The sequence below is a fragment of the Acartia tonsa genome, chromosome 7, assembly GCF_053477335.1.
Source record: "Acartia tonsa isolate MP-2025a chromosome 7, ASM5347733v1, whole genome shotgun sequence".
In the NCBI taxonomy this organism is placed as follows: domain Eukaryota; kingdom Metazoa; phylum Arthropoda; class Copepoda; order Calanoida; family Acartiidae; genus Acartia; species Acartia tonsa.
In genome coordinates this window covers 28,512,266-28,526,741 of record NC_137266.1, presented here as the reverse complement: position 1 = coordinate 28,526,741, position 14,476 = coordinate 28,512,266, and the positions used below count along the sequence as shown (strand labels likewise).

Here is a 14,476-nt window from a genome sequence, read left to right as displayed (position 1 = left end):
TAAGAAGGGAATGTCAAACGGATTACTTCGCCCAAATGTTTTTGATTTGTCAATTTTTTACAAGGCAAATTTACCAGATTTGGATTTTGGAGAAAACAGCGGAGGAATTTAGGAGAGTGGGGTGGGGTGAGTTTAGAATATAAAAAGAAAATAATTCAGCAATTGAGGGAAAATAACATCTGTAGGGATACATCTTAACATGATACAAGAAAGAGATACAAAATGGTTAGGGGTTAATCTTGTAATACAGTGGCATGCATAGCGAATAACCAGTGGGTTGTAAAACCATTAGGGGTGAAAAAGGGGTAGGTAGACCTTCCTAATACCAATATTAAGGGAGTGTTGGCGACCCCCTTTACGCACGCCGATGATGTAAATAATAAAAACTGAATTTGTTACATTCTAAGAAAAACAACCCAAAAACTACGACATTTAAAGTAAAATCTATCAAAATAAAATTGACTGAAAATATTTATACAAGATCTTAGTGGAAATCCTTTTGGAGGACGGGTGCACGCCCCCAGGGTACAGAGCAGGCAGAGTGATACAGGTATATCTATCTTTGTAGCTGTCTATCTATCTATCTACATACTTATCTTACTATTGATTTATCGTTTTTAAAATTTTATAATTATAGGTTCTCTAAAAATATTCTCTATGTTAAAGTATAGAGAAAAACATTAATTTACTAAAAAACAAACAAAAACACTTACTAAAAAAAAATTACATGTAGTTTGAACCTTGCTTTTGTATACATGATTATTGCATATAGTTAGTTTGCTTATGACTTATATTCCTTTATTTAAAATTTACAAGGATTGATCACCCAACCCCCCAAATTTCTTGAGGGGGGGGGGGGTGGAGATTGTAATGATTAAAATTTATATGAATTTTAAAATCTTGGGGCATTTATTTGTATATCTGTCATTTACTCTCTGTCAGGTTAGGTTATTTAGGGTTAAGAGTAGCCCCGCTGGGTTTACGGTCCAGGGGGGGGGGTTGAAAAGAACCATATATTTACATATACTACGAGATAGTATAGTTAGAACTGTCTATGGTTTAATCTAAACTTTCATGTAATCCAAAATTATTCACAAAACCTCTCTTTGCTATTACAAACAAGATGAAATTTTTTTTTAAAATTTATTTGTTATGTAGGAACTGCAAGCCCCAGAACCTGTCCAAGCCCTGGGGGCTCATGGAACAGGTAATTTACCTGCATTTTAAAATGACAAAACAGACAAATATGCAAGTGTTTGGTCCTTGTCTAAGCATTTAAACTTGTTCATCTTCTAAATTTTCTCTTTTACTTTAAAATTACTCAACGTTGTTCAGTCTGTCTATCTGTACTGCTTGTGGAAACGTTATTTTCTCGGCTGCAGACAGTTAATTTTGTTGTAAATTCATCAATTCCACAACTTATTTTGTTCGTCTATCAGTCAAAGTTGTTTCATTTTCTTAGCTGCTTTTGCGGATAGATGACTAATTTTTTTGCTATGATTCTCCCAATTGGCGAGCATTACATTTGCCTCGTCCGTATGTGCATTTTTAGTATGGGGGAAATTTACACTTCAGTAGTCAAATATTATTTATGACAAATTATCTTTTTACATAATATTTGTACATACTTTACTTGGAAAAGGTAATTATATATTTTTTGTGTTAATTGCACAAGTAATAACATTTCTCTGTTTATATATCTCTCTGTAAAAGTAGATTTTAGTTTTATTTTCTTTTTGTAATGATACAACTCTAATATAAAAGTAACTAGGTGTCAGTCTGTGTGTATGTCAATATCGCTAATTGCTGAACCGCCATGGTCCTCTTTTGTAACTTCTTTAAGGCCCAGCTAAGGTTTTAAACTACTTTGTGGGGTGGTACCTACACCCTCCCAAGAAATATTTCTTTCTTTTTCTGTTAAAACTAAAATGAAAAGTTAAGAATCGGCTTCCCGCATTCTCTCAAGCTCTACTAGAGGCCTCTAAGGTCCTAGCCTTCCAACAAGAATCAAAGAAAAGAGTATTGAATCTGTAAATATTTTTTTTTTGTAGAGAGAGTTTAATGAATTATAAAAGTCTTCCCTGTAAACTTTTAGACTCTTTTTTGGTAGATTATCATCAGAGAAATTTTGGTTATTTTGTTTTTTATGTTAGCGGTGTTTTTAAAAAAATAATCATCCTTGTTTATTTTTTCTTTTAGAAGAGATTCATCTGGTTATGGAAGGAATATCTCTACGCCTACCCAGATATCTCAGGTAGATAGATAGATAGATAGATAGATAGATAGATAGATAGATAGATAGATAGATAGATAGATAGATAGATAGATAGATAGATAGGATAGTTATTAAATTCTTAAAACAAATTATTTATTAAGAACTAATATTCAAATATTGTTTTATTGTTATAAACACTTAAATAGTTCCAAAGAATGATAATAATATCAAAATCAATAAAGATGTCTAACAATTAAACAAGAACAATTATATTTTCATTCAATATATTCACGTCCAGAATATTAAAATTAAATTTTGCATATTCTGTTGAAATTGATGCAAAATCATTTACTCTATCCCAGGATCTTACCAACTCACTACCACAAATTATATATGTATTAGCGGCTTCGCACCCAAGAGGCCTCTAGGGGCACTTGAGGAGGCGGGAGATGAATCCCAAAACCATTTTTAAAAGCGAATCTTTTCTATAATTAGGGTCGGTCCGTCCGTACGTCCGTAACGGATAGCTTTTTTTATTAATTTAGGCATTTTAGAATTGTCCTATCGATTTCAAACTTTGATTTCTTTAGTATTTAGGTACGATATAGAAAGCGTAGCAACTCTATAATCATTACCAAAATGTCCGTACTTCCATTTTAAACATGTCGATTTTTTTTTACTTTTTTAACAACAAATTTTCATGTGATCTAATCTTCTGGTTAATCTGATTTTGGTATATTAATTCCTGGGACAACAAAGTATAATGTTATAAGCGAAGCAACTTATAATCAAGTCCTAAAAATGTAAGTATGTCCATAAACATTATCCTTTATCAAGCAAATTTACTTACAATTTTGGTTCGACTCTTAAACATTTTATATTCTGATTATTCAGTTCTGACACTATACAAATCTTAATATCCGTTTGTCCTACCGTTTCAGTGCTTCGCTTTTATGGATGTTGTCATCCTTTTTTATTTATGTTTTTTTATTAATTTTTTTGGGGGGTTGAAGGGAAAATGTTTTTCTTTGGATGGTGAAGGTATAAACATTCCTGGGACCTTTGAGATGCTACCATGTTAAAGAGAACTCGATCGGTTAAGCGGTAATCAAGATCCGTTGTTACAAATAAATAGACAGACAGACAGATTGTAGATAATAGTTTTTCTACTAAACTAAAGATCCTTATTTGTCTGAATTTGTCACATGTAAAATATTTAGAATAACATGTGATAGCTTTTTACTTCCAAAAAATTTCTAAAGAGCAAAATTAAAGTACATTACAATATGTACGTCTGTATGTTTGTCATTTACAAAGCAGATTAATCCACAAACATTTTTTTGAAAGTTTTTACAAAAAAAAATTTTCTTAATGTACATCAATGGATTTATTATTACTTGGATCTAACACCAGATTATCATGTATCCTAATACCTGAGTGAAACTTCCACCATTACCACATTCCCTCCCCTACTAAATGGATGAACAAACTGACCAATAAATGACAGAAAAAAAGCAACTAAAATTGGTGACAATTTTTCTCCTGTCATAATATCCACGTATATTTTACTTCCATTTATACATCACTGATCTAAATAATAACAGCCTGTGGGTGTAATGCTTTCCTGTTTTGCATAATCTAATTCCAGTTTCTGATCTTATAAAATTTCTGCATAATTGTTATTATTCAGGGGAATAGCAGACCAGAATCTACCGATGTTATTGATGCTAATAGAAACAAGAAAGGTACATAAATTGAAAATATTATCTACATTATTATTTTGGTCTATGGTGTGATTTGGCTGCAGATAGACTTAATTATAATCTGTTGCTGTATGTCCCTATTAATTATTATTATGTATAGTTATTTATTGCACGGGTTAACAGATCTGGTAATTATTTTATGATTTTCATTTTAATATACGTGGAAAATTGCCTGTAATACAGTATAGCTGAGAACTGGATCTAATCCAGCGGATAAGACATACTGGAAAATATTTATTCTTAAGTTCAATTTGTTACCAAATTACTATATATTGAATATATGGTTTTATTTATCATAAAAATACACCTATTTATTGACTTTTAATTGAATACATGTATTTTTGGATGGCTAATGGTTTTTTTTTGATTATTTTTACTTATCAATAAAGCATATTTAGTTGGTGGTAACCTTGTGTGGCCACCCCAGAACTCCAGCTCTCCCGGGCCAACTGCCACCCCAATGTACATGAATCCTGGCGGCTCCAGGAACCAGAGTCCTGCCCCCAGGTTCAGAGTCGCGGAGTCACCCGCTAGAACATCATCCCCTGGAGCTGGTATGAACGGAAACTCCTCCAGAAATGGAACTCCAGTATCAACTCTTGGAAGACCTCAGAATGGTCATTCTGCTGCTGCTAATAACAATGCAACAGCCCAGAATGGAGTTCATGTTGTGAAAATTCAGCAACAACAGCCACAGCAATCGCAACAGTCTGCTCAGGAAGAATGGAGTAAGATCTTGGATGCCCATCCTCTAGGAGTTGCTCCAAATGCAGATGTTTTCACAAAACAATTCATGGATCAAAACTTTGGACAACAACCTCAGATGATGTCATCTACAGTCACAACTAACAGCAACAGCTTTCAACAGAAAATGTTTTCAAATCAGCCAACTGCTCCAATGAATCAACCATCAGCTGCCCCAATGAACAACCAGCAGTCAGCCCCCGGATCTGGCAGCGGACAAAACCTGACTGCTCCTAAGCGTGGAAAAGGTGTCTTGACCCAGCAGCGACCTGGTATGAGGGTGCCGATGTGTGGGGCTTGTGATGGACAAATTAGGTTGGATATTTGGACATTAACAGCTTGACAGTTTTTCAATTAATGTGTGTTTTTGTGTGCTTTGTGGTGATGCATGTATTTGTACTAACAATTTTTACACCTGTTTGACTAATCTTTTTGTGATAAAAATTATCTGAAATTAAATGAAAACAAATTATAAAAAAATATTGGTTATTAAATACATTGTTTGTGCATGTTATAATTTAATTTTATTTGCATCTGAAGGTAACATAAGAAGGTTAAAAATAATTTTATTTTATATCAATTTTTTATTTCTTTGATAAGTAACGTAAACTTTATTTATTTCTTATGTTACAAAGCTTTTTTCTCTTTCTTCAGAAAACACACCTCCAAAACACGCCTCTTCAAATGCAAATGGAATTGCACCAACAAATGGCGGGATATCACCACAGGACAGTGAAAAATTGCGCGGCATTTTGGGCAAAATGTCGTCATCTCTGTTTGAAAAGGGTGTCCGCTTTGCAGCTGATAAAAGTGTAGCACCCATTTGTTCTGACTGCTACAAGTCTATAGACAGGTGAACTTTTGGTAAATTCCTTTTTTTCTACAAGTGTGCAGCTAGACCCTCTGCAAACTTCTGCCATTAAAAAACTTTTTTTTCTAAATTTAAGCTTAAGACCCTTCCTGGGATTTATAACTTTGTTTTTAAGGTGGCATTCACCTAAAAATATGAGGTAGGAAAGGGGTTAATTCCTGCCAAACTTAAGAAATTAAGAAATTTTTCCATGAACTTTTCAAATGTACAAGAATAGAAAAAACAAAGAAAACAACATCAACATGTTGTGCAGACAAATTCTTATTTGAAACTAGAGACAAGTATTCATAAAAATGTTTATAACAGAACAGTCTAATATTCTTGATTCGGCGTTATCCTCTTAGAAAATTTTTTTTCAACTTTTTTCAATTTTGTACCCCCCCCCCCCCCCCCCCCCCGACTACCGACGAACAACTATTTTAGGTTAGGTTAGGTTTTAGGCTAGGGAGCCGAGCGCTGCGGCTAGGCAGGCTAGGGAGCCGAGCGCTGCGGCCAGAGTTCATAGTTCGCTGTCGGGGGGGGGGGGGGGGGGGGGGGACGGGGTGTACTCAAATTTTCAATATTGAAAAAAAAATTTTCTAAGAGGATAATACCCTTGATTCGAGTAGGGCAATCATGAAGCCTAGTATTATAAAATACATAATTAAAAGTTTGTACCAAATAATTATAATTTATCTCTCCTGTATTTAAAAAATGATTATCTCTTTTCCAATTTGAAGCATACTTTTTCAAATTTTAAGGGATCAAATTTTGTTATTTTTAGATTCTCCTGTGTGATATGTGTAGCTTAAAATAACCCAACTTGACTAATAATTTTACTGTAAATGCAACTGCATGTTTTCTTTAAAATAACCTTCATTTTTCTCCTGTTTCCAAGTTATGTAATTTTTCTGTAAGTTAAGGAATTTTGATAAAAATTTTGTTTAAATTAAATTTAAGTTTTTTTCAGTTAGTTAATTTTTCATACTACTTAAATCTAAAATCAGGAAGCTTTTTATCGTTCCTATAAAGATGACGCCATACTGGCCTATCATAGGTCAATCAAAATGTATACTGGCCTGCCATTGTTAATTTAGGCTGTGTATTGGCCTATCATTGGTCATTTGTATTGTATAACGTCATTTTTTTTATAGGCACTATGAATAGCTTCTAAAATCAGACAAACTAAATTATTGTTTAAACTAGCATAAAAATCCATGAAAAAAATATTTCCTAGGGGTCCATTTATAACAGCCCTTGGTAAAACATGGTGCCCCAACCATTTTCTTTGCAACATGGAGTCATGCAGAAGGTCCCTGCAAGAAACTGGTTTTGTGGAAGAACAAGGTAATAGATAGATAGATGGATACTGATTGGAGGTAGATAGATTAATACATAGATAGATGGATAGTAGTTAAATTGATAGGTAGATAGATTTTCTATATCTTATGGAGTTCAGAGATAGATAGATGGACATGTTTCATGTCAGTTATAAAGTCTTGCATGAAGAGAAATGGTTTCAATGATGGAAGGATAAATAGATGTTTGTAAAATGGATGAATAGATAAATGGATGGATTTGTAAAAAAAAGATAAGTTACTTGATATATATCCTGTTATATAATCATTTAGATATTTGGCATTAACTTTTTATAATTATTTTACAAATATGTTTGTTTTTTAAAATAAAATTACACAAATAACAATTATAACTATGTCTGATGTAAGAATGATTATATAAATAACTTATTTTTATCGAAAACTATTAGTTACCTATTTCAAAGAAAACTGCTTAAGATAATATCTTATAGGGCAAGTAATTATTTATTGGGGGTAGATTGTTTGAGTATAACAATATAATTACTGTAGCTATGTAGCTTAACTTGAATTACCCATAACCATAAGCATTTCTGATATGATTGATAAAAGTAGGACATCTGCCACAATAAGGTCGGATTTAGGAAAGAATGGGCATGTTCTGTATAGTTATCCAGGTCTGATATTATATTATGTTGAATTTTTCTAGAACTCATAATAAAAATATTCTTTTAAGTCATGGGTTGTATCTGAAGCTTTTTATAGTGCCTATGAAAAGTGACACCACACTGGCCTACCATTGGTCAGTTAAAAAGTATACTGGTTTGCCATTGGTAATTTAGTCATTGGTCATTTGTATTGTATGATGTCATTTTTATAAGCACTATAAACAGCTTAGTTTTGTCTTATCTCTATATATATATAAGAGCCCTATATTCAACTCAACCATCAGTCTATCTGTCTATCTTAATCATACCTTTTTATTAAGAACCCTTATGAATCTAAGTTTATTTCATCAATAATAAGAAATAAACAAGAATAATTATGTCTATGATATAATGTCATGTGTAACCTTTCTCTATAAAAACATGTGATCTAAGTGTTTTTATTATTGTTCCTATGAACCCATCATAATAAGAATCAAAATGTAAACATTCATGTGAGTGTACAAATGATTATAGAACATTCACACATACATTTATGTACAATCCATTTTAATATCTATCTATGTAATTTACTAAAAATTTATTCCTCCATCTAATTCAATATTTAAGTATATTGCTACACTTTTTATGTCCTAAAGACTGCTATGTATGTATATCTATTATTCTATCTAACTAGATGTAAATCTATCTATCTATCTCATTATTTATGTATATTGCTAGTCTTGCTATATTCTAAGGACGGGTATGTATATCTACCATTCTATCTATCTAATGTACATCTATCTATCTATCTCATTATTGTTATATTGTGAGGACTGCTATGCTAAACATCTATCTATCTATCTATCTATCTCATTATTTATGTATATTGGTAGGCTTGTTATATTGTGAGGACTGCTATGCTAAATATCTATCTATCTAATGTGCATCTATCTATTTATCTCATTATTTATGTATATTGGTAGGCTTGCTATATTGTGAGGACTGCTATGCTAAATATCTATTTATCTAATGTTGTCTATCTAGCTATCTCATTACTTATATATATTGGTAGGCTTGTTATATTGTGAGGACTGCTATGCTAAATATTTGGCTCCTGACTGTGACAAATGCAGAACTAAAATTGTTGGGGTGAGTATATTTCTATTTTATTACGACTGGACTTAAATTTTTTTTACAATTAATCCAAGCAGCTTGTAGTGTCTAATAAGAAATGATGTCATAAAATTCAAATGACCAATGATAGGCCAGTATACTTTGTAATTTACCAATAGTGAAATATATATTGGCCTATCATTGATCTTTATTATTGATATTATTGATTTTATGACGTCCTTCTTATTAGGTTAGATAAGCTTCCAATTAAACTACTGTTTTGTCCGAAAAACACTCTCGTAGTATACTTCTATATGACAGTAAATTGGGGATTTAGTACCTGGTTTTATTGTTTAAGATAGTTAACTTCTATTTAGTGATTTTAACTATTGAAACTCCTTGGATACTTTATCGAATAGGGACTAACCTATCGCTTCCTTAAAAAAAAGTTTGCTGTAGAGAATTTCAGTATATATATGTAGTCTTTAAAATAAAATAGAAATAAGTTCAAGTATAAATGTAATTTCATGAATAAATTTCTACTCGCCTATCAATCATATATTTGACTTACAACGTCAAAAATAGTATAAATATATATTTTAGTTGCGTAGCCACTTTACAACTAGGCTTTCTGACCATTATAACTTTGAACTTTCAGCAAAATTGGCGTATATGATTATTTTATTATGTTTAGTGTTCTTTTTATAGCCAATACATTTTAAGTTCTTAGGAGCATAATTGTTCTTAAATCATATTTCTAAAATATTCATTACCCAACCAAACTACAATTATGAAACCTCCTAATATTTTTTTTCATTAAATTTTCGTCCTCTATAATATGATTAATGATATCTTTTTAATCCTTAGTTTTAGAGTAGCTTTGAATTCTTATAAAATATCATAGCACCCAAGCTTAAAAAATAGGCTATGGTCAATCTAACTTACATACAGGGTGGTTACAAATTACTTTTTTAAAGATAAAATATAATGATGTTCGGAAAAAGTTAACTTTTGTTTTTTTCTTCAGTTTTTACATTACTTTGGTCTCAACTCACCAGAAAATTTAGAGGCCCAAAAAATGTTTCTTTTGGTGTACAATTATATTCGTTATGTAAACAAATAAAATTTTTTAAAGAATTTTTTTTTGTTTTTTCCACCCTGTAACTAAAAAATTTAATTTCGGAAAGCTAAAGAATTTTCCTGATAAAGGAAATGCAAGTTAAAACTTCTGAGGACATTCTTTAATTCTGTTTGTCTGTCTGTCTGTCGTGTTGTTTCTTTCTTTTTATCGTACTTTAAATTAAAGACCATTTAAATTGTCTTTCGAATTCTATATAATAAGTTGCTTCTTAAGGTTAGATTACTGTTAATGTATATCTACACATTTTAATTTTCTTAACGAGTTGCTTCGCCCCTAGCCTCTAGGAGAAGGTGGGGGAGCCCAAGAAAGTAGCGTAAAACCATCCCAAGATACGTATGAAGCTTAATGAATTACAACCAATTCAAACCAGAAGTTACTGTGATCTTTAGCTTCAGACAATTAAAAAAACTTTCCTACTTTTTATGTGTTTATCCATTTTTTAAAATCTTTATATATCTTTCTATCTATTAAATTAATTAATCATAACTAATTTGAAGGGATATGCAGTCTTTCTATTAAAGATAAATTGATGTGTATTGTTTATCTACAACATTTAAGGAATAAGTGTCCTAAAAAAAACAATATTATACATTCTTTTTAAAAACATGTTCTGCATAAGAATTCGAACAATCTCGCTTATAGTATTATCTGTAATCTTTGTCAGTCCTGTTCTACTATTTGCTTTTATAGAATACCAGGCCCTACTCATGAAATTAATCTGTATTTTGCAGGGATCGGAAGCCTCACGTAAGCCGCGCATAAGCCTCAGTTTTAAACCTGCTTGTGAGCAGAAAAAAAAATTTCAGAAAGAAGGATTGTCTGCTAAAGAGCCGTTTTATACATACAGCTGAATTTTATAGTGATAAAATCACGATTTCACTGAGGCTTACACGCGGCTTACGTGAGGCTTCCGATCCCTGGTATTTTGTTTCTTTAACAGACAAAAGAATTTTCTCTTCGATTAACTTTTAAATATGCTCAATCCTTTGATAAGTAGGTTAGGCAACCCCCCCCCCCGGCCATCATCCCACACCCTTTATTTTCAACAGGGAGTCTTCAATTCTTAACATAACCCAAAAATTAATTGTTGAATAATAAATTCATTATGTAAGGACCAGGGGGGGGGGGGGGTATCCATTTTTATTGATAAAAAAGATCTTGCCTTTTAAGTAAAGTTGAAGCTCAAAGAAATGCTACTCATTAAGTTACTATTTAAGTAAGATCACAACTTATTAATTTAATAAAGGAAAATGGATAAATACCTATTTGTAGATATATGAAAAATATTGGTAAATAAATAAAGATAGAAGAATGTTTTTAGTAAAGTTTTACTCTGTTAATGTGCAATTTTTAAAAAAAATTCTAAAATTTCATGTGCCCAATTATCCTTGTTTATGAAAGAATTTTAGCAATCCTGAAGTTTGTTATTTCAGGAAGGTAGGGGATATTGGACTGTAAATTACACTGGTACCCAAAGTTTTTTGACTCCTTATCTCATAATTCAACTTTAAAACTTTGGATACTTTTATCAAATCTTGATTGCTTGGTTAAACTACTAGCAGTGTCCAAAATTTTCAACCAAAGATTAAATTTTTAGAAGTGATAATTTTGATTATGATCATAATTTTTTTATCAATTAACTTATCCCTTTAGACCCCTGGTTATTTACTACATTATTTCAAAGTTCTTCTATTTATTTCTCCAGCTATAACTTACATGTAATTTTTTAATATTAAACTAATGGCTTTGTTCTTAGCCTCTAGGGGCTCATCCCCATAATGGCTACAATGTGACCTCACCAAGTTAAAGGCAAGTTAAAAAGAAAAACTAATAACTCAAATTTAAAATATAAATTGATAGAAAAAGGATGAAAAACTCTATTAAACCTCTAAAGAAAACACAATGATAGATGTACAGTCGAATAAGAAGAATAGTAACATAAGTTTAGCTCAAAGGATAGAAAGATAGATAATTGGGTAAAAAACTTGTTTTGAAAACTGAATGAAAACTCCCCAAAGAGTGTATAGATAGATAGCAAGCAAGATAGAAAGATAGCCAACAAGATAGATAAATAGAAAGCTACTTTCTATGGGGGATTTAAATGTCCTATTGCCCCAATTTCCCCCCTTCCCTTTTATTTTTGACATTTGCTTTCCCCTAAGGCATATTCCGTAGGACATATAAACTACTCAAAAACTCCAAAAATATTTTTTTAAATAAAAATTGTTGTTAGTATTGTTCATTCAGAATTCTGGGGCATTGTATTTTATTTTATGAACGGACGTTGACTGACCAACAAAATCATAGCGTAGTAGTACTACTTATGCTAGACTATTTCTAATATGCTATATGGCCTGAATTGTAAAAACATACAATTTTACTCTTAGGAGGTTTATCTGTCTTCTCCATTCCTTCCCATTCCTCATTCTCCAAATTCCCCCCTTTCTCTCTCTCCCTTACTGCTACCTACTACCTTCGGACTGACCGCAAATTTCTCTGCTACTCATGCGCTCTTCAGGGGCCACTAATTTTTACAAAAAACAAAAATATTAAAAATTCTTACAATTATGAAAGAAAAAATATATACCTAATTAATAATATGTTTCGTTTTTTTTATAAAGTTTTTTGTTCACAATTATTTTCTTCTTAAAAATTATATTATTTGGGGCCCCTGAAAATTTGTGTTGAGAAGAAAGCCCTAACTATCCATTTGTCCCAAGCAACTAAGTGTGCTTGCTGCAGCCTTCTAGGACGGGTGGGCGCTGCCAGACGGCAGCTCCAACATGGCGGCTGCACCTTTTGTCCGCCGCGGCCCATTCAAGGACGGCCAGCCTTAAATCCGCAGCTGCAAAAGCTGCAGCTGCTTTGTTTGACAGCTGTGCTTTGCTGGTGTTCGCAACTGCCTAGTCCTAGATTGGCGGCTGCACGGCAGCTGCTTGATTTTTTATATGGGGTGAGGGTAGGGGGCATGGGGGGATATTTTCATAGTACTATGAAGGTATAATGAAGTAAAAAATAAAAATGGCATAAATAAACAGGTGAGCTTATGAAAAAAGTGACATTTTATTATAATAATTCAGTGATTTTTAGTGAAATGTTATTTATAGATAGAAAAGAAGATTTATTGTTTATTATGTCAACAATGTTTGTCTAAATTTTTATTTTAATTATTATGAATGAACAAAAACATTTTTTAAAATCGTGATACAGTGCAGTGCAATGATTTCAAGACAATTTTTAAAAATGAAATATATTTTCCAGTCCTTCTAAACTGTTGTCATCCTATTATATACAATAGTAAGGTTTTTTTGTCTGTAGCTTAAGATTTCATTAACTCTTGCACCAATTGAATTCTCCATTCGGGGTGGTTTATTTGCAGACTTTTGCAGGTCTTTTGATACCATAGTTTTAGTCCATTTGTGCTTTAAAAGCACTTCAAATACAGAGCCCCTAGATGCTAGAGGCGCGTCACTAGTATTCTATAATAATGAATACAATCTGCAATGAATACAATTATTCATTCTATAATTAATATGACCAGTATTTAAAGGCCTCCCCATTTTTTTCTAATTTTCTAATTTAATACCACCTGCGGTGACCTAACCCTGCGGGGCTAACTGCTACCCAATATAACCAGCCAAACCTTACCTACAGAAATAAAAAAGCTAATCCCTTACTTTTAATTTTTAAAAAAGGGGTGGGAGAGGGGGGTATAACTGCTTAGTAAAATCTTATAACTTATAAGTTGAAATTTGTGAAATCAAATGAAAATAAATATTTCAAAGATTTATTTATCTCTCATTTATCTATCAATGTATTCTTTAAAAACTAGGCTTCTATAAATATTCTAAAAATTTACTGTCTTGCACATTTAATATTTAATATTTATTATGGATAGTCATATACGTATTTATATATATTGAGAGTAAAGCTGGAATATTTGACTAGATAGCCGACAATCTTCAGTACGGATTAGCTTCGGCCTTTGTGTTTAATTATTTTGGTAATAGCCGCCTTTTTCATTACTTCCTCTCGACTGGAAATCCGTAAAATGTAGTCCAAAGGGGTGGGGAGGATCCACGCTTAATTGGATAATTGGTTATTGGTATAAAGATTTTTTAAACATATTTTAATACTTTAACAATTAAAAAAGAAAATTATTCATAAATTTGCCATTCTTCATTATATTAGGCATTTCAAAAAAGTACTTTCTATACAGGCATTTTACATTTTCAAGAAATTGTACAATGTACACTTTAATTCCTTTATTTCAACAAGGACAACACGTACAATTATGTTATGCGCGCAGCTATTACTATTTTTTTATTATGATGACCTGATTATAATAATTAAAATTATGACAGTAGGATAAACGAACAGACAGCCTGTATTGAAAAATAAGCTGTGCTGCATAAAAAACATGATTTATAGCCGCCTAAATGATTTAATAAATGTGTATGACAATGACTATCTATATTTTATGCTGTCAGTTTTAATCACCACGGTTTTAGTGATTCTTGATTTATTGCTTTGGGAAAAATATTTTGTAGGTAGCAAAGCTACTCTACATCTCATGTTTGACCGGTCAACCGTCCGTGCGTCTGATCGACTCATTTCTTCTATAAATATTTAGTTTAATTTTACTGCTAAAACGATGGTAGCCTGTTATTGTTGTTCTATACATATA

At 31.8% G+C, this 14,476-nt stretch overlaps 1 protein-coding gene across 22 annotated transcripts in view; it reads left to right on the top strand.

Moving 5' to 3' along the window:
- The window catches only part of Zasp52 (Z band alternatively spliced PDZ-motif protein 52), a 74,499-nt gene that overhangs the window by 44,845 nt on the left and 15,178 nt on the right, over positions 1-14,476 (top strand). For 15 of the 22 annotated variants that reach the window (XM_080168124.1, XM_080168123.1, XM_080168120.1 and 12 more), the window contains 7 exons: positions 482-550; positions 1,159-1,207; positions 2,200-2,254; positions 3,906-3,960; positions 4,377-5,037; positions 6,810-6,919; positions 8,608-8,684. In XM_080168124.1, coding sequence (XP_080024250.1) covers positions 482-550; positions 1,159-1,207; positions 2,200-2,254; positions 3,906-3,960; positions 4,377-5,037; positions 6,810-6,919; positions 8,608-8,684 — 1,076 coding nt within the window. Of the gene's footprint in view, positions 1-481; positions 551-1,158; positions 1,208-2,199; positions 2,255-3,905; positions 3,961-4,376; positions 5,038-5,376; positions 5,576-6,809; positions 6,920-8,607; positions 8,685-14,476 lie in introns of all 22 variants that reach the window. The other 7 variants (XM_080168128.1, XM_080168129.1, XM_080168126.1 and 4 more) reach the window with 2 other exon arrangements.